The sequence below is a fragment of the Oryzias latipes genome, chromosome 7 (assembly GCF_002234675.1).
Source record: "Oryzias latipes chromosome 7, ASM223467v1".
Taxonomy (NCBI): Eukaryota; Metazoa; Chordata; class Actinopteri; order Beloniformes; family Adrianichthyidae; genus Oryzias; species Oryzias latipes.
The window spans coordinates 31,235,096-31,259,518 of NC_019865.2; the positions used below are offsets into that span (position 1 = coordinate 31,235,096).

The 24,423-nt window shown below is 46.1% G+C and overlaps 2 protein-coding genes across 4 annotated transcripts; one reads left to right on the forward strand and one right to left on the reverse strand.

The window, feature by feature from the left end:
• The first annotated feature begins 1,265 nt into the window (after nucleotides 1-1,265).
• Nucleotides 1,266-16,813, forward strand: rcc2 (regulator of chromosome condensation 2). 3 transcript variants are annotated; one of them, XM_023957054.1, is made up of 13 exons: nucleotides 1,266-2,094; nucleotides 2,548-2,759; nucleotides 3,155-3,248; nucleotides 7,383-7,526; nucleotides 10,001-10,132; nucleotides 12,612-12,700; nucleotides 12,801-12,915; nucleotides 13,252-13,418; nucleotides 13,493-13,673; nucleotides 13,756-13,861; nucleotides 15,118-15,190; nucleotides 15,267-15,344; nucleotides 16,047-16,813. In XM_023957054.1, the coding sequence occupies exons 2-13, from the start codon at nucleotides 2,562-2,564 to the stop codon at nucleotides 16,149-16,151; spliced, it is 1,482 nt and encodes a 493-aa protein (XP_023812822.1). In that variant the 5' UTR covers nucleotides 1,266-2,094; nucleotides 2,548-2,561; the 3' UTR covers nucleotides 16,152-16,813. The 3 variants fall into 3 exon arrangements, with proteins under 3 accessions (XP_023812822.1, XP_023812821.1, XP_023812823.1); XM_023957053.1 differs by having other exon boundaries at nucleotides 1,273-1,526; XM_023957055.1 differs by lacking the exon at nucleotides 1,266-2,094 and adding an exon at nucleotides 2,128-2,148.
• A 42-nt stretch (nucleotides 16,814-16,855) lies between these two features.
• Nucleotides 16,856-23,358, reverse strand: LOC101175136 (60S ribosomal protein L22). Its single transcript, XM_004086347.4, has 4 exons — nucleotides 23,253-23,358; nucleotides 22,722-22,835; nucleotides 21,114-21,238; nucleotides 16,856-17,042 (listed from the first exon to the last, which is right to left on the reverse strand). The coding sequence occupies exons 1-4, from the start codon at nucleotides 23,262-23,264 to the stop codon at nucleotides 16,898-16,900; spliced, it is 396 nt and encodes a 131-aa protein (XP_004086395.1). The 5' UTR covers nucleotides 23,265-23,358; the 3' UTR covers nucleotides 16,856-16,897.
• Between the last annotated feature and the right edge of the window lie 1,065 nt (nucleotides 23,359-24,423).

Consider the following 24,423-nt stretch of genomic DNA (forward strand, 5'->3'; position numbering starts at 1 on the left):
CAGCAGACTTTCTGTCAAAATCTAAGCTAATCAAAAGACGTCCGTGGATCTGTCTGCACGTGGATATAGCAGGATGGAGCGGAGCATGGAGCTTGTAGTCCGCCCAGCGTATTTTCTACCTAACAAATAAGCTCTTTTTCCAATGACATTTTTACTTGCTCCTGATTCACAACATACTCACAGAAACAGTTTTAAGCTTAATTGTCTTGATGCATGTCGTCCATCCTCAGAGAAATGTCACACGGACATGTTAAAAACACCAAAAACAGCATTTTCTTTGGAGTGGGTCTTTAACAGTCCTGATGGTTCTCCGCAGATCAAGTCTCTGTTCTGCAGGACATACAGATATAAGGGCAGACTCGTCTGTTAGTAGGGACGTGACACAGTCAGCCTGGTTCACCATCTGGTGAAAGATGCAGAAGGTTGATGCAGAGTGCTAACCTCCCTCGGAGACCACAGAACACATCTTTGTTTGTGTTGGGTTCAGCTGCAGATTGTGGTTGTGGAGTTTTAACCAAATCTTTTACCGTTTCCATTAAAGAGAACTGCATCAACAATCACAGGAACTCCAAAGGTAGTCTGCTGACACCCGTTTGACAGTTTTGTTGATAATCAGATTATTAATATTAGGTCCGCCTGTCAGTTTGTGATCCTGTAAACAGAATTTTATGCTGATCAGGGAGGAATGGAAATGGATTGATAGGCAGAGCCAGAACCAGAACCCTGAATGTTCTCCAGTTCTCCCCGGGACAGATCAAAGCAGATTTCTTGTTGACTGTCCATCTGCAAGATGTGAAAGATCTGCAGGATGAAAGTGGTTTGTTCTTAAGCAAAGGCCTGCTATGCTGTGTCTAGGCTGGGATCTGTGAGGATGTGGCTGCAGATGAACGGATGGAAATCATGGTCATGAGGATTGTTTGATAGGTTTTTAGAATAACATCAATATGATTTTTTACAGTGTTCTCCCTGTTTAGATGAGCATGTCATCTCTTTGCTGAAGAACAGGAAAGAAGAGATTCTACACTTAACCTCGTCTGCAGGAAAGGTGGTGATTAAGGGTCTAATAAAGTGTCTTCACTCAATTAAATAAAAAAAATGCTCTTCATTAGCTGCAACTTCAAATAAAGCCTGCCTTGTGAGTAGAAGCAGAGACGGACTCAAGCCTGAAGGCTGTCTCAGAGAGAGTAGTGCACAGGAAGGACCCGTGCTCGCTTTTCTGCGGGTTCTGCTCATGTTCCACACTTCTGGGTCCCTTCAACTTTTTCCAGAGTTACGTGGGAAGTTTCCCGGGTCCAGCCTGGAGTCTGGGAGGGTTCCGGCGCTCGTGTTTGTTTTCTGAGCGCGGACGGCGCGCGCGTCCAGCTGCGTGCGGAGTTTCCTGTATGAATTGTGAACGCAAACCACGTGGTGTGAAGGCAGACTGCAGCTTCTTTTGTTCAAATCAATCAAACGGGAGACGGACAGAGAGCTGCCGAATCAGGAAATCACCGCTATATGATTTATTTTAGACGCAAACTAAAACCAAGGTCAGTTTGAGAAATGCCCACAGATTACCCTCCGAGTGCCTGAAACCAGGGGCGTTCCGCGGGGTTTTGGAAAAGTTGTCGCCGCAGTATCGTTTTCTGTGTAACGTCTTTATTTAGAGTTAGCATACAGTAGCGCGCGGCAACGTTAGCTTCTTAATGAGCTCAGCCGCGCGCCCGCTGCCCACATTTCCGCCTCTCCGTCTTTTTAACGACGTTTTTCCGTTTGTGAACAGCATGTGAACTTTCCCGGCGTGTTTGTCTCGCCGCCGACACGCTGAGTCTCGGCGCTGGACTGCGTTTTTTCACGGCGGCTAGCTTACCGCGCGACCAGCACCGAACAAAGAGCGCGAGCTTAGCCTCAGGAAGCTAGCAGCTGCCGCACACAGACGCCGGCGGACGACTGCCTGTCTCCGAAGCCGTCCTCCTCCCGGGACCGACGTCAGGAAACGGAGGCGCCGTTAACGGAGCCGTTTCAAACGTCTGTCCAACTTTTGTCCAGTCAGACCAAACATCTCAGTCCAATTAGCCTCCACAGATTTACAGCGGCTCCGTGTCAAACTTGACCCCGGTGGGTTCGGAGCATCTCATGATGTTCGGAGTACTTTATCGAACTAACCCAGAGGTGAACTTTCACATATCCGTGGGCCGTCTCTATAAATAAAAAAAGTTTTGAGGATCTTTAAAAAGTTTGTGTTTGGACTGAAAATAGTAATAAATTGGCCCGAGTTCTGTTCCTGAAAGCAAAGGAGCTGGAGGTTCTGCTGAACATCTAACCCTAACCTGAAAACATCAATTTCCTTGTTTTCTGAGTCCGGCCTCCAAAACTGCTGGTTCTGTTCTGTTGTTCTGGTTCTGTTAGCTCTGAACTAATAATGATCCAGTCTGCACAAAGCAGTCGATCAGAGACCAGGAAGCCATGAAAAAGTTTTCACTTTAAGAAGTCAACAGCAAACTCTTGAGTTCTTCGTCCAGACAGAGGATGGAGTCGGAATGACCCCCCTCCTCCGTGTCTCTCTTTCAGCTTTGGAGTAAAATATGCCACCTAAGAAGACCGAGGTCTCAGGGAACGGTGGCACAAAGAGGAAGAGGGCCAGTGGCAAAAGGAAAGACCGGGACTTCAGCAGCGACGATGACTTCGACTTTGAGCAGGAGAACAACAAGAAGGGTGGAAAGCTCACCGCCAAGTCCGACCTTCAGCCGGTCACCGTCGCCGATGACGTCAAGGAGAAAATCGTGGGTTTGCTCACTGGAGGAAACATGTTTTAGCTCTATCTCACTCTTTTGTCTCGGTTTCTGGTTCTGGTCGTGTAAATGCGTTTAGGGAAGAATGACCTAAGCGTGTGTTTTGACTAACATGTGGCAGGTCTTCATCAAAGTAGCAGGTTGAGTTGTTCCTGTTTGGTAAACAGCTGCAAAGCGTGACCCTGACATGGACTTCAGCTTCTTCTTTATCTGCCTTTAGATAAATAAAAGAACCATCTCAGTAGTTCTGTTGTTTCAGGGTTAAAGAAGTCCAGAGAATTTCCACTCGCTGAGGAGTGTAGTCCTGAAGACAAATCGTAACTCTGACAGGACGTTGTGATCAGTGGGACGGAATTTGAGCAGACGCTTTCTGTTTCCCTCTGCAGAAACTGGAGTGCCCAAAGGTGAAAGGTCAACTGCTCATCTTTGGAGCCACCAACTGGGATCTGATTGGAAGGAAGGAAGTGCCCAAACAGCAAGGTAGCAGACATACAAAGCTCATCCTTGCCTCTGTAACCTCATTTAAGTCTTGAAGAACAGGCGTCCATTTTTGTTTTGTTTGCTCTTTAGTACTGATTGTTGTCATTTTAGCTCCAGTCTGCCCAAAGCCTCATGCCTTCACATCCTGTCTGAAACCCAACAAATTGTTTTCTGTCTGTAGTTTGGTCCAAAAATGTCTTTCAATTTGCTCCTGAAGACACCAGCGCCACTATTCCATCTGAACTTTCACCTGTTCTGACCGGATGACATAAGATGAATCTTAACTCTGGAAGGAAATCATTAGGAGTTGATCATTTTGTTCAAATTGCTGAAAGAGTAGCTTTAAGGTGACATCATGCTCAGCAGAACCAGATGTTGAGGATGATGATCATTAGTTCTGGATGTCCTTGAACCTTCCCTCTGAAGGAGCACAGAACAGACGGAGCTTCTTTTCAGCTCCTAGTCAACTCCATCCACAGTTTCCTGTTCACACAGTCAGCTGAACTTTCTTCTGTCCTGGTTCCACAGTCAGAGTTCAGAGAAGCTGGATCATCAATTCAGCCATCTTCCTGCAGTGCTTGTAGCACAGCAGGTTCTGAAACACTTTTTGTGACCGTAGTGGTCCCGGTGACCTACGGCATCCGTGGCTGGGCTCAGCTGGTTGTGGTGGTGTGATGGTTCACCGTCGGCCTGACTTTAAGCTTCTCTCCTCGCCGTCTATCTGTGGTGCCTGGTTCTGAGTTGGACTTAAAATCTGCTTAAATTTCAGGATCAGAATATGGATCGCATCGTTAGTTCCTGAAGCTGGACATGCTCTTCTCATTCTCTCAAGCGGTCCTTTGACTGTGATATCAGGTTTACGCCGGGCATGTGATTTACGTTCCAGAACGCGCTTAAACAGGCATTCTTGAACGCACTTTTAGCATAAGGTGTTCACACTGGACTGTTGCTACCCAATACTCGCGCAAGTACTCACAATTAGTAGAGGCTTGGTGAGAAATTTCAAAGCAGTGCAAATCTAGTGAATCTTTCTCCAGGTTGGTTTTCCCAGCTTTAGTCTGATGCATGAAAGACTTTGTGTCCTAGAATTACAACCGGACACAAACAACAGTTATTAATTTCTCCCTCATGATCATGTTCACAACAGTTGGCACTTCCATGTTTCGAAAAGCATGCTTGCCACATGTCACTACCAATTCCGAGTCTGTGACTGGTAATAGTTCAGATGGTTTAAGGGACGCATGTTTTGTGCGTAAAGCCTCGAAACAGACTTAGAAACCTGTGTAGCGACACGGGAACGCAAGAGTTCTGATTGCAGAAGCCCAAGACGTGCATTTATGCAGGTTTACATTGACTTTTCATTGGTAGTGGTCTCTCAAATGTGTTTTCAAGACTGTTGTGAATGTAGCATGAGGGTGACAGGGTGAGAGAGACAGTCTGGTATGAAGGTACCTGTCCTCTGCCTCTCCCTGTGTTTATGCTCATAGCCATCTAGTGTAGTGACGTTGCACAGGTTGAGTGAAGGTACTTTTATTCATCAGTTGAATGGTTTATTTTTGTTGAAGTGTTTCTCCAGAAGCTTTAGAGTACACACTGGAGTTCAGACTTGTTCCTTTGTGAAACTCGATGCAGACCAGAGGAGATCCAAGAACCAAAGAACCAGCACCTGCAGTCAGGATTACAGCGTTCCCTCGGTACATCCCGGTTCTCCTTTTGCGGTCTCACTGATTTCTCTTTCAGTGTAAATTGGAAACGGTGCAGTGCACAGTGGTCTTCATCCTGATTGGCTGTAGATAATCAATGTCCTCTGCGCTGTGTCTCCTGTACAGGATGAGTTCAGCTCGCCATAGTTACATAAATCTTCATCACCATCAGATCTTTGTTTTCATGCCTTAATACTGGACTTATTTTTCTACAACGTGATGTAGAAAAATGTTTGTGTGTGTCGTTGTGTAGTGAGGAGTTGACGGCCTCAAAACATCTGGAATCCTACTTCATGGATGCCGTCTATCGGGAGGTTTTTTAGAACGTAGCTCTGGTGATAAACAAGGGAACGCTGTACTGCAGACGGAACTTGTAGCCTGTTGAAAGCCTCACAAAGCGGACAGAGACGATGCAGCCCTCTGCAGCGTCAAAGAGGATCAGGCTCTGATGTCTGAAGGGAACAAAGAGACGCCGGCGCCCGCTCTGGCGCTCTGCCTGCGTTTGTCTTTGTTTGGCGTGCAGACTGCTGCCAAAGCCAAAGACGTTTGGGTAATTGATTGTGACAGTAATGTGCATTGATATGCATGTATGCTTTTTGTGGTGCGTGGCTGCTCATGCTGGGGGGGGGTCCTGGTACACGCTGATAAACCTGCTTTGTTGACCCGGGTGGGGGTGGGAGCCATACTCAAGCAGCAGCAGCTGCGTAGACAAAGATCATCTCCAGATGGATGAGATGTGCCAGCAAGAACACAAACACAACCCCCCCCCACCACCACCATCCATGCATTTAAACTCACCACTGAAACACTTCAGGGGGGGGGAGCTCAAAGTCTGCTTCCAGAACTTTAACTACAGAAAGTGTCAATCATGGAGCAACTTCCCAACACCTGCAGATTGCAGAGTCATAAAGCGTTTCCACAGGATAAACGGCACGTATTAAGACAGGAATAGCTAACCCTGGTCATCTAAAGCCCCCACCCTGACTGTTATCTAACCCCCTCGCTCGCTGCTGATCACCTGACTCAGGTGATTCCACGTCATGGTTGACTGAGCACGCCTGATTGATGGACATGAGCAGGGAGGGGCGACCAGAGGTGGGGTGGCCTGAACGATCATGTATAAAACTGCTGAAGGCGTGTGGAAAAAGTTATGTCTTTATAGTCCACCGCCAGCTAGAAGTGAGCCCAGAGGAAACAGTTGAAGACGTTTTTAGATGGTGACTTCTTTTACAGATGTGTTCAAAATCACGTGAATGTTTATTTGTGTTTTTATTCAGGAGCTTTAAGACATTTGCTGCCCTACATGGAAACAGACCTGGGATCAGTTGTTCCATTGAAAAAAAATCATTAACATTTTGCAAAACCCTCTTCTGTGGTGGTTAAACTCCAGCAGGTTAAAGGTCACAGCTACAAGTGAAATATGTTCGAGCTTTAATTGAAGCTCAGACATTCAAACGTCAGGAAAATGATCTGAAATGTGATCTGAACAGAAAGGAACTCTAGGTTTGCTTCTGCTCTGCTGGAATCTCCTGGTTGATTTCAGACTGAACGTCTGCACCTCTGAGCTTCGTCCCTGAAACCATCAATGTTCAACTGGTGCAGAGTTAGAGGAGGCTGGGATCATCCAGATAACCTAGCAGAGACCTGAGGATGTTGCTTTAAAGATTCCACGGCTACTTTAGATTTGAAAAAAATCAGACTACAGGAGAAGTTAAAATGCTGACGTTCCTTTAAAGTTTTATTTCCTCAGAGTAATAAAACCAGATGTTTCTGGCCTCTATCATGATGGTTTCCTGATTCTAACGCTGCTGATGAAGGGAGTTTTTGTCAAAGGTTCGGATCCACCGGTCTTAGGTCTTCTTAAAAATATGCATTTTAAGTCTCTTCACCGTTAACATCTAGATGTGATTGTTACATCAAAGTGTTTAAGTTCTAGAAGGCTGTAAGGAAAAGAAGTGTGTCCAAAGAGGAGCAGCACTGCAGCTTATTTACTATTTCAATGTATTGGTTTGTAGGATAAGCCCCTTGAGATGTCATCTCGTTTTCAAGGGGGTCCTCGACATGCAACAAAACAAGCACATACCGACAGTTGAGCAAACTTGACATATATCAAAAAAGTGAAGGACTTAAAATATACGAGGCAATGAGCAGGCACACACACACATGCAGACATTTATTGCACCTCTTACCAGTTAGTTTAAAGGTTAGGGAATAAAAAGCAGGAAAGAAATCAAATTCAATCAAAAACAGTTACATGAGTGTTGAAGATGATTTAAACAGGCATTTTAAAATGCAAAGAATGAGTTTAAAGAACTACCAGACACTAAAGTACCACCTGTTATGTTGATGAACTGAGCTCTTGTTGCTATAGCGTTTATGTCTCATAAATGGAGCAGCTTTTGTTTCAAAGATGGTCTGCGTGTGTTTTCAGCTGCTTTCCGCAACCTGGGCCAGAACCTGTGGGGTCCGCACCATTACGGCTGCTTGAATGATGTCCAGGTCAGCTGTGTGGTTTCTGGACCGTGTGCTGCTCACAGCCTCCTCATGACCACCGATGGCAAGCTCTGGAGCTGGGGTGAGTTGCTTCTTTACCAGACTGGAGGTGTTAGCTCAGCACCTCTGATCTTGGTTCACTCCCATGCACGTGTGCACATGCACAGAGAGAACACAGCCAGGATTTCAGCAAGGAACCTCCTTGCTGTTAAGAGACAATGCTGAACGCCAAAGAGAAAAAAAAATCAGTTCTAATGGTACATGTTTGGGTTTATTTTTGAAGAAAGCTAAACAAACGTTTATTTTGATTGACTTATTTTAGTGTTTAAAGAGAGGACTCTCTGTGGATCATGAAGTTTGCAGATGACATTGTGATGTGTAGTAAGATAAGGGAACAGATGGAGGAACTAAATCTAGAGAGGTAAATACTTGCAGGGGTTGACATAGCCCAGAAATTTGCACTGGCCCACAGGGCCAGTAGTTTTTGAAACTTACTGGCCCTGCCTGAAAGTTACTGGCCCGACACCGCGCATAGCGGGACCCGCCGCTCCGCAGGTGCTTGCAACTTTAGGGGGGTCCGGGGGCATGCCCCCCCGGAAACTTTTAATATGGTACAATTTGGTGCATTCTGGTGACATCACTTATTTCTACACTTTTCAATGACTGAAAATAGACCATATCAAACTTAAATCTGCTCTAGTCTGTTTCAGATGTTTTGAAGAGAGCGCTGCAGTGTAGTAGGTAACACTAGTTCAGAAGTTTTCATGGTGCTTCTAACGGCAAATATCGCAATAAATCATAAACCTTAAATGTGTTAAAACAATCTAATGGCAGCTTGAACCATTTAACGAATCAAATAAATCCCTTAATGCATTTGACCAATCGGATGGACGCCTTCACATTGTTGACCAATCAGATGGAGCCCTGTTATGTTAGATGTTTGTAACCTATGTCAACGTGGGTCATTTGGAGTATAATTTTTAAACTGGGAATGGTTATTTGGTTATTTTGCTGTTTGTTTATATACCACAAATTATATCGTTATCGCAATTTTAATCTCTGATATCGCATATCGCGAGTTTTCCTCATATTGTGCAGGTCTAACTGAGATCATTCAGCTAACTAGAAATACTTACTGCTTACAGTGTTGTAAAGAAAAACAAAATTAAGTAGTTTACCTTATACTCCATTTGAGTCTGAGATTCAGGTATTTGGAGTTGCCTTTGATTCTTTGACATTCAGCTTAAAGCTTAGTGGATACAGTTTCATCTTCAATGCATTCATTAAATATCTTGCTGTCCATAGTACTAATTATACCCACTACTCCATCCAACATATTCCTATCTATTCCTGCCATGTCTTCCACATCTCTGACATGCTTCAGTCTCTCTTCAGTGACGGTGTCGGATTTATAATCAAATGTTGTAATAACCCACTGGCTTGTGCCTTCGTTGTTGCTGTTTAACATTGTTTTGTATTGAATTGTTACATTCAATAAAGTTTGAAAAAAAAAAGTAGTGAGCGCGTGCCGCGTGGTGCTCGGCAGTGAAAGCCGAGCACCACGCGCAGGCGGGAGAGAAGGAGAAGTGATCAAAGGTTTCCCATAGAAACCCTTGAAGTCTGAACACAGGACTAGCAGAAAAACTAAATTATGAAGACGAGGTAAATTTACACGTTTTCGCAAAATTTACTTTATTGAAAAAGGTGAAGAATATATAAACCGTTAGATATTTTAGTGGCCCCAGCGGACAAGTGAAAAGTAAAGTCTTGTGGTCCGCACTGCTCGAAAAACAGGACCGGGCCAGCGGACAAATGGCTATGTCGAGCCCTGACTTGTATAGCACTTTTCTACCTTCCTCGAAGCCTCAAAGGCGCCAACCTTCCACCAGAGGCAAGGTGGGGTTCAGTGTCATGTCCAAGGACACTTCGACATAATTGCAGCTTCGATCTTCTGATCAGAGGTCGACTGCCCTACCGCATCCCCAGAGGTGGAAGTTTGTTCTGGAAAGGAGAAGAATGAAGGTCAGCTGCAGCAAGACAGAGAATCTGTGTGTAAATGAGAGGAACTGCAGAGGAACGGTGACGTCACAGGGAGCAGAGGTTGAGAAGGTGGAGGACTTTGAGGGAGCTGGAGGCAGCAGAGATGGAGATTTTGAAGTTCTCTTTGGTAGAGACCAGAATGGCTCATGAATGAATCCATCAGAGGAACAGATCATGTAGATGTTCTGGAGATCAATGCAGGAAGCAGATGGAGATGTTTGATTGGAGGAACAGTGATGATGCTGAGGTTGGAGCTTCCAGGAAACAGGAGCATAGAGGAGGTTCATGGATGTAGAGGAGGAGGACATGAGGCTGGTTGGTTTGAGGGAGGAGAATAGTGAGATGGATTCATTGTGGTAACCAGTAAAAGAATCAGCTGAAGGGCAAATATGATTATCATTATAATGACTAGATTTGTCTTGATTGGATCAGGAATAGTTCACATATCGAGTGTTTCCAGTTTTCTGCGTGCTTATGCGTTTAGTTTGAAGTCATTTGCTCTTTGTTCTTCCGCAGGTCGTAATGACAAAGGTCAGCTGGGTCATGGAGACACAAAACGCATCGAGGCTCCAAAGCTGATCGAGGCTCTGGCAGAGCAAGTGATCGTCTCTGCCGCCTGTGGACGCAATCACACGCTGGTTCTCACAGGTGAGCACACAGCTTTCCCCCCTTCAGCCTGAAAGGATTCATTCATGCAGGATGAATGGAACGTATTACTGTTCAGCAACATGTTATTGAACACTTATTTCAGAGGTTTCTAACTTGAAGCTTTAATTCTTACTGATGTATCTACACTCATGCAGGGCCCTCAGAAGTAGCCGGCACTCGCTGGCTCCTTTCTAATGATGTTTCATTTCGTACCTCGCAGCAAATGATCTGTTTATGCAGGGTCCAAAACGAACACTCGCCAATTGTGAGGATGTATTTCTGTACGGCGAGTTAAAGTTAGAAGGCTGTTCGCCATAAATAGCTGCGTTTACATGGACAAAAGTAATCGGAATAAACGCCTGATCGAAAGAAAAATGCGTCATGTAAACATGCCGTTCTGAATACTCTGCCCCGATCAGACTCATTTGGATCAAAATTTCTTTCCGGTAGAGATAGGTGGGTGATGCCGATTGTTGGTCTGATCGTGTTGCATGTAAACAGTTCATTCTGATCGTGTGTCACTACTGCTCTGGTTTAACATCAACCATAGACGGTGCTTCAGAGGTAGCTTTGGAGCGCATACGGGACCGACCGGCTCCTATGCGCGAGTGAACCGTGTCTGTGAGCAGAGCAGCTTTGTGTTTGCGGACAGGTCAGTGGTGCCTTGTTACGTATGCGCTCCGGGGGGGCTTCTGACCTGCCGCTCTGGGTTAGCGTATGCCGGACTCAGGAGAACCGTGTCTCCGACCAGAGCTTGGACTTCCAGCTCACACAGCGGCTTTGGGGCGGTGTGTGAGCTTCAAAGCAGAAATGTCGCTCAGTCTTTAGAAACCGTTCAAAAAAATCAACATGGATTTGTGTTTCCAGTCGTGTCCCGACAAAATAAAGGCTGATGTTATTACCACATATTTACGTGCAGCCAAGACGCAGATTGCAGCATTTCACGCATGGATTTTGTTGTAAGCGTGTTAGCCTTCTACTAAACCTTCTTCAAGCTCCGTTCTTCCACAAACAAAAGCACTGACCACACGGATTAAAAATAAAATGATGAGCGAACAGGTGCTTCATAATATTCATAACATTAATAAAAGCACGTTTAGAAGATCATCTTGTATGTTACAGAGCTGCTGCATGAATGTATATGGCAGCTCAGTTTGTTAACAGCGGGACTCATTTCTTTTTCCGGTATTTTCAACACTACTGCTCATGCCCAAATGATTTATTCTGACTGAAAGTGAGACCATGTGAGCGTTTGTTCTAATCGGAAAAAGTTTTTCTGATCCCATCTGATACACGGTTGAATTCTGATCTGATCAAGATATTTTGCACATGTAACCGCGGCTACTGTTGGCGCTAAATTAGCGATGTTTAAAAGCTCTCCTTTTGATGATTTTCTTAAATAATCCTCTACTGTGCACGCGAGGTAAACAAGCGTACGTCCCGCCCCTCCGTGTAGCATTTGGTTGACGGATGAGACGATTTTAAACCGGATCCAGAGAGAACTGGAGGACAAAGCTGCTGCAGTCACAGCAGCAACAGAGTTTCAGAAAGTGTAGATTGTGTAGACACCCTGATGCTACAATGCTATGCTAACAAGCTTTTCTGTGTGTTGCCAGTATGTGACCACAAACTGGTTTAAGGACTTGAGAACATGGTGGATAAATACAACAAGATTCATTCCTAGTTCCTAATTCATAAAAAATATATATAGTCTAAATATAATAACAGACTTAGATCAGTTTAACAGCTTTATTTAAATTAAAGTTAACCCTAGTCTACATAGGAGGCGAAAATCTAACATAAAACATCTCCATCTAATTGGTGAGGGCGTACATCTAATTGGTCAAATACATAAAGGGATTTTTTTGATTCATTAGGTACTTTAAGCTGGCATAAGATTGTTTTAGCACATTTAAGGAAACCATTTACTGCAATTTTCGCTGTTTTTTTCCGCTTATGTATATTGCACAGCTTAATATCGCGATAACGATACATTTGCAATAGATTGTGCAGACCTAATCAGGAGGCACAGGAAGACCACTTGGTGTAAATCATAGTTGTCAACAGTGATGGAGTAGAAGTAACGATACACGTAGTTGAACCGAAACGTTTCAGTACGGCAGTTTCGGTTCGGTTCACTTCTGTGCTGTCATTTCTACCGAGTCATGACACATCGATTCAGCAAATAGCGCACAACTAGAGACAGAACATGAGGAAAAAAAGACGCATCTATTAATGCGTTAACATGACCCAGCTCAAATGTCATCCACAAGAGGAGGAAATGTGTTCATCCAGATGTTAAAGTAACATTGAGAACCTCGAACTGCAGTCATCATGGAACCACATTCTATTTACACCTATTGAATCTTAATCACTGCTAATATTTAATGGAAATGCTCAGTTCATTTGTTATCAGAAAAGTGTAACTGAAACCTGAGTGTTTGTGTAAACTCTGGGTTTTGTCCTGTTGTCTTCTCAGAGGATGGTACTGCATACTCTTTCGGTGAGAACAAGCTGGGCCAGCTTGGTCAGGGGAACCAGACCGATGCAGTCCTGAGTCCAGCACCGGTAAGCTGTCAAAGCAGCAAATGTGTCGTGGTCATTTCCACTCCCCTCCCAGCCTGTGGGATGGATGGCTGTGAACAGGCCTGCTTTGTCTCCGGTTCAGATCTCCTACAACGGTCAGCCCCTGGTGAAGGTGTCCTGTGGTGCAGAGTTCTCCATGGTGGTGGACTGCAAAGGAAACCTGTACTCCTTTGGATGTCCGGAGTACGGACAGCTCGGTAGGGTTGTGACACACTGGCACAGACAAAGTTATGTGTCTGTAGGTGAAATACTAATGTTACTAAAGACTTCAGCTGTTCCCTGCTTTACTGCTTGACTCATCCTACTGTGTTTTGGGGTGAAGGTCTACAGTCAGACCAACACAATCAGAAAGTCAGGAAGCCTTCCACACTTTCTGCATGTAAAGCTGGAACAGATGCTGTCATGGCAACAGAACCCATAATTACCAAGAAAAAGACAACAGTGTGGACACGCTGTCATCCCAGCTGTCTGACTTTCTGCTGCCTAACGTGCTTCATGTTGGTCTTCATTTGACCTCCTGTGCATCACGGCAGGCCACAACAGCGACGGCAAGTTCATTGCTCGAGCGCAGCGGATTGAGTTCGACTGTGAGCTCATTCCTCGACGCGTCGCCATCTTCATCGAGAAGTCCAAGGACGGCCAGATCATGCCTGTGCCCAACGTGGTGGTGCGAGACGTGGCGTGCGGGGGCAACCACACGGTGAGGGGTGCTCGCCGGTCCCCACGCCCGGGATGCTTTCAGTCTGACAGTGGTGCTGCGTTTGTGGTGTGCAGCTGGTGTTGGACTCCCAGAAGCGAGTCTTCAGCTGGGGCTTTGGTGGATACGGGCGTCTGGGCCACACGGAGCAGAAGGATGAGATGGTTCCTCGGCTCGTCAAGCTGTTCGACTTTCCTGGACGCGGAGCCGCCCAGATCTACGCAGGATACCAGTGTTCCTTTGCCGTCAACGAGATGGGTGAGAATGCGGCGCTGCAGGTGCTTATATTCCACTACTTTACATGTCCAATGGACTGATGCGTGCTTTTTTTTTTTTGCAGGGGGGCTGTTTTTCTGGGGTGTGACCAACACTTCCAGAGAATCCACCATGTACCCCAAAGCTGTGCAAGATCTGTGCGGCTGGAAGATCCGCAGTCTGGCCTGTGGGTGAGTGCTGAATTCCTCTCATGTGATCAGGTTTCTTTTTTCTGAAATGGAAGTTTCTCCGTAAGTGCCTGTGCTGGTTCAAACCCCCCCGCCCCTTTGTTTTAAGCAGGAAGACAGTGACTCGAGGGAGTCTAACAAAGTCAAATGATAAATGTAATGTTCTGAAATAGCCCTTTACTTCCAAATCACTCAGTCCCTTTCACACTGATGGCGGCTTCGCTGCCAAACTCTGACGCCAACCTATAACCGCCATGTGGGGTTCAGGGTCTTGCCCAAGGACACTTCGACACATGGGCAGGCAGGGTGGGAACCGAACCTGCAATCTTCCCATCAGACCACTCTACGTCTGCATCCCGGCCGCTCCACTATCAAGACCGTGATATAGTCCCCTTGGGGGGCTGGCAGTAGCATTTGGTTAGAGCTCTGGTTCCAGCCAAGTGGAGTCATTTCAGTCGCATTTTTCTTGATACGGATGCTGCCATGTTGGAACCAGATGTAGTCAGTGATTGGTCTTAGAAAACTAAAATGATTACAGATTAGACGTAAACATCCTGTCGCTCGGACAATAACTGTTAAGTTCTGGTTGTGGTTTGGAGATGGAAGAAAAAATACTTTTTTTTTTTTTTTTCCTTCAAGCAACTTTCTCATTCAGGAGTGAGCTAGTTGGAAGGCCCCACCCCTACCACTAAAAAGTTGGAAAATTTGGAATGTTGTGCATGGCTGCCAGCAGGCTCCGCCTACTTTTGTATTCATTTATTTCTTACTTGTCCTGTCCTGCAGCTGAGCAGACAGATGAGAGCTGAAGGCCTCTTGTGTTGGACAGATTTTACTGCTACAGTAGGGGTTCTGGATCTTCTGACACACTAGGTGTATATTTGAATAAACCCCTTTTGTAATTTAGACTAAACTTTATTTATGTTGATCTGCCTACTTTTTTATTGGGGCATCTGATTGGTCCGTTTCTAACTTGGATAACTTGAACTACAGAAAATGTAAAAAAGAAATCTGAGAATTATCAAGATGTTGGAAAGGAATCCGATCAGGAATGGTGATTCTGACCAATAGATTGACGGAGTAAACGCTGTTCATTTCTCTATAGAAGGCTGGCTTCCTGGAACCAGCAAGTACTTCCTGTTTGGAATGTAAAAGGGGAGGGGTCACTCAGTTCAGTTTTTATATACAGTCAATAGTTCAAACGTATTCTTGCACAGCAGAGTCCCAGAGTTCCTGTCAACTCCACGTCTGGTGTTTTACAGGAAGAGCAGCATCATCATTGCAGCAGACGAGAGCACAATCAGTTGGGGGCCCTCCCCCACTTTTGGGGAGCTGGTAAGGACTTCTGTCCTGATGGATCGGTGGAGTCGGTCAGAACCACTCTGACCATTTTGTGTCGTTTTTCCTTCAGGGATATGGAGACAACAAACCCAAGTCGTCCACGACCGCACAGGAGGTCAAAACCCTGGACGGCATTTACATCGAGCAGGTACCTGAACAGCCCACCGCCCTACTCTGCTTTCTGCTCATCCACTGTTCATGCCAACCTTCTGCAGATAACAGCAAGGAACAAACTGAAAGTCATTCATTCTTACAACAAACACAGTTTTCCATTACTGAAGGTCTTTCAACTGACGTTTCTTCATTTTGAAGGTGTGCTACTTAGAAAAAGAGAAACTTGTAGAACGCCGTTGAGTACAGGAACAAACACCACCTGTTTTTTTTTTTCTTTACCCTCCAAAGTTCCCAGAGGATTGTGGGTATTAAATGAGGAAGGCCTTCATAGTAATGAGGTCAGCTTGAAAAGCCCACAAAAATGGCTCCATCCTCTCTGGATTCAGAGGAGCAAGCTGGTCTTCTGAGCATGGCAGGCAGCCACCAGCTCTGGCGGGAAGAGGCTTTTTGAAGACCTCAGTCATGGAAGCTGCTGCTCATGATGCAGACTGAGACGGGGCAGGAACCTGATAGCATGCTCCACTGAACTAACCTGCTGGAAACGAGTTGATTAAACTAATTCCAGGAGTTGACAGCAGCTATGAACAGACTGAAGTAGAAACAATTGAGGGAAGTCAGAAGTTCTGTGGAGCATGAAGATCCTCTGCAATTGTCAGAGTCAGGGATGCAGAATGTGCTTGCAGAGACGAACATAATGACGGCGTGATGCTGAGGCAGACTGTTGATGTCTCTGCAGGTGGTGATGGGTTACTCTCACACGCTGGCCATCGCCAGGCAGGACACCCCGCAGGAGGAGGAGAGGCTGAAGAAGCTGCCCGAGTACAACCCCCGAACGCTCTGAAGCTGCTCCGCCCATCCCACTCGTGGGACGGCTGAGCTCGGGGAGGCGCGCACAAACACATCTCAACTACCAGCAAACATGGGTCCCTGCCAATTTAAGCGAGTAGATGTGAGCCTGTGGACGGACTCAGTCTGCACGGGCATGTCATCCTCGCCTCAGATGAGGTCCTACAACCCAACTCCCCCGAGAACCGGTTTTTGTTAGTCAAACACCCTGGTGTGCATGGTTCTGATGTCTACTGGTGCTACGGCGGCACCCTTCTCTGGGGGGTTTAGAGACCAACACTCCATACCTGTGCCTTTTCTACGTCCACCATCAGGTCATGGAGGAGTTTGAGGATCTGTGTGTGTGTGTGCTGCCCCGTCTACAATCAGGATCTGGAACGTGATGTTCTACTGGTGCACTCCACCTGATGTTACATTCCTTTGTTCTTCCTTCACTTTAGCATCTTGGATGCTCACCTCAGTCCTTCCCAGACCTCAGCGTCTGACACCTTTGTTTGATTTGTTGGAACTATTCCAGCGCTCTAAGCGGTCTCATGGAGATCCACGGCGAGGACCTGGTTTGGTTGTCCTTCTGTCTGCTTTGCATTTTTTTATGAAATTCTGTTACATTGTGTTGTTTTCCATTGCAATGATTAATAAAACATTGATGTAAATTCAGGCTGGATTGATGACACCCCTCCCCCCAAAAACAACACAGAATTTCTGTACTCCAAACAAAATTTAATGTACAAAAAGAAGCATCTAATCTTCATCCTCCTCCTCCTCTTCATCCTGATTAATCTGGAAGTAGCGCAGTTCGTAGCTCTCCTTGGTGTTGGCGACCACGCGCAGCCAGTCACGCAGATTGTTCTTCTTCAGGTACTTCTTGGTCAGATACTTCAGATACCTGCAGACAAGCAGCAGCGTCACGTCAGATCAGGCTGCCTGAGGACACGCACACGCCTTTCAGCACACGCAACAGATAACCAAACGCATTTGTGAGTCTGCAGCTCGGGAGGAAGACCACTGCCAGGTTTCTTCAGTGTGGGAGTGAAGGGTGAGGGTCTCAGCATGGTTTCTACTGTGAAGTGGGAGAAGTCCCCTTGGGAGTTGGGTCATCTAGACCCACTAGACAGTGCTCTGAACCTTTTTTCTTCAGTGATTTGTGATCTTCACTGGTGTCCATGGATTACATGAAATCTTTCCACCTTTATCCACCTTTGTCATGGTGGGGAGAACACGTCAATGGAAGGATGGGGTCATCTAAGATAACACAAGGGTTAAACCAACAACACAAATGCTTTTCTCCAGGTTTGAACCTCTAACCTTACAATCAGGGTCCCTATTTTGAATGAACGTGCACGTGGGGTGTGCATGTAACCATCTGAACCTCTGCAGTTAGGTGATTTTAGGCCTATAAAAGCTCAAAGTGATGATTAGAGAAGGAAGTCAGGATGTTTGAGGATGAGATGATGTCACATCCAGGAGCAACACGATGACTCCATCCCTGTCCTCGTGGGCTACCGCCCTGCTTCAACTCCTGATCAGCTGGATTAAACTGATCCAGCAGGATTAGCTGTAAAACGAGCAGGGCGGCAGCCCATGTTGAACAGGGTTGGAGACCCCTGTGATGTTCAGTCAGTCACAATTGATTTACAATTAAATCAAATATTACTTTACACATGTCTGTTTTGTGATTACTTTTTTCTATGTAGGCTTTCAACATTTTTCTAAAAAAGGAAACAAAAAACGAGCAAAGTTACAAATTCCCTGTTCAAATACATGAGAAAGCGGCGGGGGATCCACTGGCCGCCCGTGCCTCCCCTGCGCCGCATACACTGACAGAGCTGCAGCTGATTTGTGCGTGTCTTACGGCTTTGGTCTTTCTATTGTCAAAAGATGCTTTATTTTTAATTACATAATTTGCTTATTTTTCTGCTAACGGTCTGATTACATCGCTGCCGGTTTGTGGCCCATTTAGTCTTTTTATTCGCTAAAAACGCTCATTAGGAAGTCACTAGGTAAGGCCTGCAGTACGCCTGCCTAAGGGCAGAGGGCGCTGGTGATCCCAGAGAAAGAAAGAATAATAGAATTAGCTGGAGTAAGTCAAGGGCAGCTGTCCAGTTATTCCTTAACATTGTTTAGCATCATTTTCTAAATGGAGAATTAGAGTTTAAACTCAAGAATTCGTGGAGACACGTCTCTGTCAGTTTCTCCATTCAGACAGAGGACTGAAGACAGAAAAGGAACACATCTACTAACAGATGATCTACGTGTTTTTCAGAAGGGGCAGAGTACAGACTTAATTTATCAGTAAAAGTAAGTCAATAACATTATTGGTGTGTGTTTTTATGCTACAGTTTTGAAGAACTGCAGAAGAAAAATGTTGAAATTTAACCAACACTTTTATTCTTGCCAATCAAATGGTGAATAAGCTACTCTGTAGGGTTTATATGTTTGTAAATCTGACTGATGATGTCATCACACGTCACTGTGCAGGACTGAGACGTAGGAGTGAGGTAACTAGAGTGCAGAGAAGTCACTGCTTCATCCTGGAATCGTCTGAGTCAAAGTCACAAACAGCACGCATGAATCAAAGGTTTCTGCAGATGAATTCACACCCAGCTCGTCTGTCCTTTAAATGCTGAACGCCGTGAATGACACTTGCATGAGGCCACGCCTTCAATAGAGAGCATTACCGTTTGTATCAGTGACTCATTCCCATGTTTCCATCTTTCTAATCTTGGCCCAGCTGTTGCTTTGAACTACAGTGAAGACTTTCTTTTGTTGCTTCTTTTGACCACAAAGTAGCAGAAAATGAGTTCAGACTTTACTTGTTTGATTGGCTCATATTTATTCATTAAACAGCTTTCTGCATGAAAGTGAACTATCAGGGCTCCAGACTGCGACCATTTGGTCGCATTTTGCGACCAAAATTTGAGAGTGTGCGACTGAATTTTACATCCAGTCGCACATGTGCGACCAGTAAATTTGCCTCCCCCACCCTCCGTATTTTTTATACATTAAACGTGGAAGGGGCACGTCAATGATCTATGAAATAATCAATGAGACGCGAGCGCACACGCACGCAGGCAGACACACACACTCGCGCACATGCTCATGAGACCAGAGCACACACTCGCGTAAGTGGCTAAAATGCGTGTAGGGGGAGGGGCCTATAAGCGTAAACATCTGTGGGAAGGAAACGGAGACAAATAGCATCACAACCTGTGCGTGCGTCTGAGCTATGAGCAAGCGAACCATTGATTCGTTCTTCCGACCTGCGGCTGGTGTACCAGTGCCAGAGTGTACAGCAGGGGTCTCAAACTCGCGGCCCGCGGGCTATTTGTGTGGCCCCCACCTTGAAATGAAAGTTTAATTTTAATGCGTCCTGCCAGTTTGTATGAATGACACCGTTTCATTGTCGTGTGCGGAGCTGACAAACCAACCAATCACAGTGAAATAAATGACTATTGGGGGTGTGAAAATGACCGGGCTTTAAAGCAGGAGACCTGACAGCCCCCTCCCCAGACCACATGAAGGAGTTCCTTACTTTCCTTTAGAACGCATCTATTCGCTCGGGATTTTCTAAATGCATGCAGTCCGTGCCGAACTTTTCTCTGGGCCGCACAGACCCGGAGGTTACGGGGGTTACGGTTAAGCGCGCGGCGTCGCATCCCCCCAACCAAACGGTTTATGCACGGCTGTCACGGCAGCTCACCGCTGCCGTCCCGCGGGAGTCGGGTCAGCTGAGGAGAATAAATGTCCCACACCTACATGCGTGACAGCTAACGGGGCTTGAACTTTAAACACGTGCGAGCAACAACACGATTTAGTCCGAGACGCACTTAAAACACGTGGTGAAAATGCAAGGATAGAAGTGTTTGAGATGAACCCATCTCAAACACGCTTATTGTGGTCTTGGCTGCACTTATTTGGTGTCACCAAGATAAATTTCCATCAGTTTTTGAGCCTCTCTGATCTCAGGTATCTGTATCGTTCTGATATCCAGTGAACATCGCCCGTTCTTTTACAGTTTACCTTCTTCTGTCAGTTTACCTTCTTGTTGCATCTTCAAAAGTGCAGATTAAAATGTGACACTGAATTTGAAACAGCACATTGTAATTTCTGCATCTATTATTAAAGTATTTATTCATAATACAGTGGAAATTAGTAGATTTGGTTAGAATTTTAATTTACGGTATGCGCCCCTAAATTTTCTGGTTGTGCCCCTAAAATTTTCAGTTGGGGGCCACTGTGCTCCTAGTGAAAAAAGTTAGTCTGGAGCCCTGACTATGGTCTGCCAGGACACTTAAGCTGTCAGTAGCTGCATTTCCATTGACTAAGAAATTACTTGCATTGGAATTACAATAATAAATTTGCCTAATAGAAACAACTTCAGAAGAATTGGCATTTACTGAAGAACGTTTTTGAGGCGTATTGACATATTTCTCTAAACTATTAAATGAGTCATGTGACTGCAGGAGGAATTCAGCTGACAGGAGAGCATGGAGCTCAATTCTATCACGTATTTGCCATCAAAATAAATGAAAACATGTGGACAGACTGGACACGTTCCTTTATGTGTGGTATAAGCTACACAGGATAAAAGCCTGTTTCTCCAGCTGCAGAGAAGCTCCTCATCTGATGTTGTGTCCAGTTGTGTAGCTGTGCAGAAGGTCTTTACAAATGCTCTTATAGTTTCTATAGAAGACACTTGGAGCTAGTTTCCCTCCCATTGACCTTTCAGACTGGATCAGGTTTATTTCCAAAGCACTTTTATAAACCTGAAGGAATCCAGACCTTTTTGCCACAATATCCAACAGAAAAACAAACAATATTTAGTCAACAACCAAAGGGTTTCTGCTTCCCTCCTCACTCTGGGTGTCCTGTGGTCTCCCTGCCCCACAGGTGGAGGTCCCACATCAACATGCCTCCACACGCCTCGCGTCTTCAGACAGATCAAGTGATGTCTTACCTTTTGGAGAAAGGCACCTCAGAGGAAACTGTGATTTTGCTCTTGCTCCTCTCGATGGAGACCACACCTCCACCCAGGTTGCCAGCTTTCCCGTTCACCTTGATGCGCTCCTGCAGGAACTGCTCCTGCAGAAACACAGTTGAGGACACTTAGGCTGCATTTCCACTGCAGGTCTTGATGCCCAAATCCGATTTTCTGACTATATCCGATTTTTTTGACGACCCGCTTACATCATCTTTCAAAAGTGACCCGTATGCGATTTTTGCATTTACACCACACAATGCTGAAACTATCAAACGTAGACGTTCTGAGGACTACGTAGCAGCATTTCCGCCTTCCGCGGACCTCCTTCAGACTTGTGTGACTGCGGTTGTCATGGAGGCAACGCAGCGACGGAAGGAGGCGTTGCCTTGAGCGCTCCTGGATGAGGCAGGAGAGTGGATGCGCGGGAGAGTAAAAAGGAGGGCTGCTCGGCCGACTTATATCTCTCTGAGTTTTGAATTTGGAAGTGTTTGCAGACGTTGTGCTGGACTAACAGTTTGATCCAAGCAAAGATATAAACGGCTTCTAGCCTGTTCCAGAGCAACGGTGTCCCGCTTGATTAGTTACCGTTTGCGTCCCGACCGGGACTGGACAGGGAATAACGAAGCCTGAGGCTGAAAGGTAACAGCTGATGGGGCTCCAGCTGTCCTAGAACAGCAAACTCAGTGCACAAAAGCACCTTAATAAGTCATGTGATCTCAGTTGGTGGTGTCCGGCGTTGACGTCACTGACGTACGACTCACATTTACTGGGGAATATCCGATTTGTCTGCTTATTGGCACATGCAAATGCACGTATCCGATTCGTATCCGATCTATTTCCACATATGAGTGAGGCCTGAATCCGATCTGATAAAATCAGAATCCATGCGCTTTTGTCCTGCTTACACGTTCACCGGTCATATCCGATCTGTGCCACATGAGAGGAAAAAAATCAGAATTTGGTCACTTGAACCATGCAGTGAAAATGCGGCCTTAGTGTGTTGTGGTGTGCAGGATCTCTACGCTGGACGGCTGGAGCCCCGCCCCCTCTGCTGGACGGCAGGAGCTCCGCCCCCTCTGCTGGACGGCAGGAGCTCCGCCCCTTCTGCTGTAAAACAGGAGCTCCGCCCCCTCTGCTGTTACAGCAGGAGCTCCGCCACCTCGGCTGGAGCCCCGCCCCCTCTGCTGGACGGCAGGAGCTCCGCCCCCTCGGCTGGACGGCAGGAGCTCCGCCCCCTCTGCTGTTACAGCAGGAGCTCCGCCACCTCGGCTGGAGCCCCGCCCCCTCTGCTGGACGGCAGGAGCTCCGCCCCCTCTGCTGGACGGCAGGAGCTCCGCGTCCTCTGCTGGACGGCAGGAGCTCCGCCCCCTCGGCTGGACGGCAGGAGCTCCGCCCCTTCTGCTGGACGGCAGGAGCTCTGCACCTTAGTTGCGGCCACCGTTCAGCATCAGCATCAGCTGCACATAAATCCTCCATGAAGCCGTTCATGCCGTGCCGCAGCAGGTTGACCACAGCAGCGTGGTCTGAGGAACTACGTTCCCGCTTCTCTCATTCTAACCTGTGCTCGTGCGGACGGAAACTTACGAAGTTGGCAGCATCCATGATGCCATCCTCCACAGGATGGGTGCAGTCTAGAGTGAACTTCAGGACCTGCTTCTTCTTCTTCCCACCTTTGCCGGTGTTCTGCTTCTTCTTCTGCTGCAGAAACAACAGCAGTCAGACGTTAGAACCACAAACATTCATGTGGAACCTTGCAGCAGTTCGCGTTTTTAACGTTTAGAGCCCAATGTCATGTTACATTAAACATAGTCCGGAAAAGTCCGGCTAAACTCGTCACAAACACAAACAGCGGTTACACTTGGAGGTTCGTGCCGCTCTGCGCTCTGGAGACTCGCTAACTTCACAACGTGGTGAGCGGCGACAGGAGCTAACAGGCCTCAGAGCCTCCGCGACCCGCAGCCTGCTCCTGTCTGCCGCAGCAGACCCCACCGAGACACCCGCTGTCCTCACACAACCCTTCTACAGCCAGCGGGTCCGACCACGTCCGCTTTAGGAGCTCATTTCCGAAAGAATAGGGCTATTTTTCTGGTTTGCTTATCACGCGATTGTACTTACTATAGGCGCCATGACGGTGAAGCTGGCAGAAAGGAAGAACCGGCTGTGCGCATGCGTAAAAGTCGAACCCTGAATCTTCGATTGAATCGCTGAATCTTCAGTCGATTTTTTTGTTGATGTAACTGTAAAAAATAAGAAACCTTAACTGAGGACGTTACTACAAATATTTTATTGTTGTATCTATTGCATTATTGTTCTGTTTGTCTGTATATATAACATATGAATAAAACGCCCCTCTCACCCTCCACGGGTGGTTTTCTCCTCCAAGCTCGGGTCCTCTACCAGAGGCCTGATAGCTTGAGGGTCCTGCAGTATCTTAGCTGTTCCTAGCACTGTGCTGTTCTGGACTGAGAGGTCTGAAGTCTTTCCAGGTATCTGTTGTAGCCACTCCTCCAGCTTGGGGGTTACTGCCCCGAGTGCTCCAATTACCACAGGCACCACTGTCACCTTCACTTTCCAGGCTTTCTCCAGTTCTTCTCTGAGTCCCTGGTATTTCTCCAGTTTCTCATGTTCCTCTGGTAGAGGACCCGAGCTTGGAGGAGGATATGTCTATCCAACTCAATAATTGTTTATACAACTAAAATTAATGTATTTATCTAACTAAATGTCATATTCATTTACATGTTTTTCCATCTTAATTTTTTATGTTGACTTAACTAAAAAAAATGATTTATCTTAACTGAAGCAAATAATTAAGTTAGATCAGAGTAAAAAAGTTTATCTTTCCAACATCCATACATGGTCTTATCACCCTGTCATGGTGGAAAAAGTATTATCTGAGCTTCTTCATCCACTAAATCATCTTCAAATGAACACGCCATGCTCCTTCACCTCTCTGTAAACAAACTAACCTTCAACTAAACCTGCTCCAGACCAGGTTATGTTCAGAGCGTGAGTTGCTATGGCAACTTGACCTACCCTGAAACATACCTCCATTTTTGGAACCGAAAGCTGAGGTTATCAACTTCCTTAGCGTCAAACTTACCGTGGTAAGCGTCTTTAAACTAGACTCTGCTCTCTCTATGTTTTGCGCTGTTATATACAGGCCGCCAAAATAAAACAAGGATTTCATTGATGATTTTGCTGATTTCATGGCTGGAGTAATGCAAAAATATGACAGAATTTTGATAGATGGGGATTTTAATATTCATGTCTGTTGTCCTGACAAATC

Excerpts from the sequence above, each read along its gene's own strand:
- rcc2 (XM_023957054.1), top strand. The coding sequence starts at position 2,562 with ATGCCACCTAAGAAGACCGAGGTCTCAGGGAACGGTGGCACAAAGAGG. Across the intron at positions 12,916-13,251 it reads TCCGGAGTACGGACAGCTCG|GCCACAACAGCGACGGCAAG; the intron begins GTAGGGTTGTGA and ends GCATCACGGCAG. Across the intron at positions 15,345-16,046 it reads ACGGCATTTACATCGAGCAG|GTGGTGATGGGTTACTCTCA; the intron begins GTACCTGAACAG and ends ATGTCTCTGCAG.
- LOC101175136 (XM_004086347.4), bottom strand. Across the intron at positions 21,239-22,721 it reads TCATGGATGCTGCCAACTTC|GAGCAGTTCCTGCAGGAGCG; the intron begins GTAAGTTTCCGT and ends GTGTTTCTGCAG. Across the intron at positions 17,043-21,113 it reads GAGGTGCCTTTCTCCAAAAG|GTATCTGAAGTATCTGACCA; the intron begins GTAAGACATCAC and ends GCTTGTCTGCAG.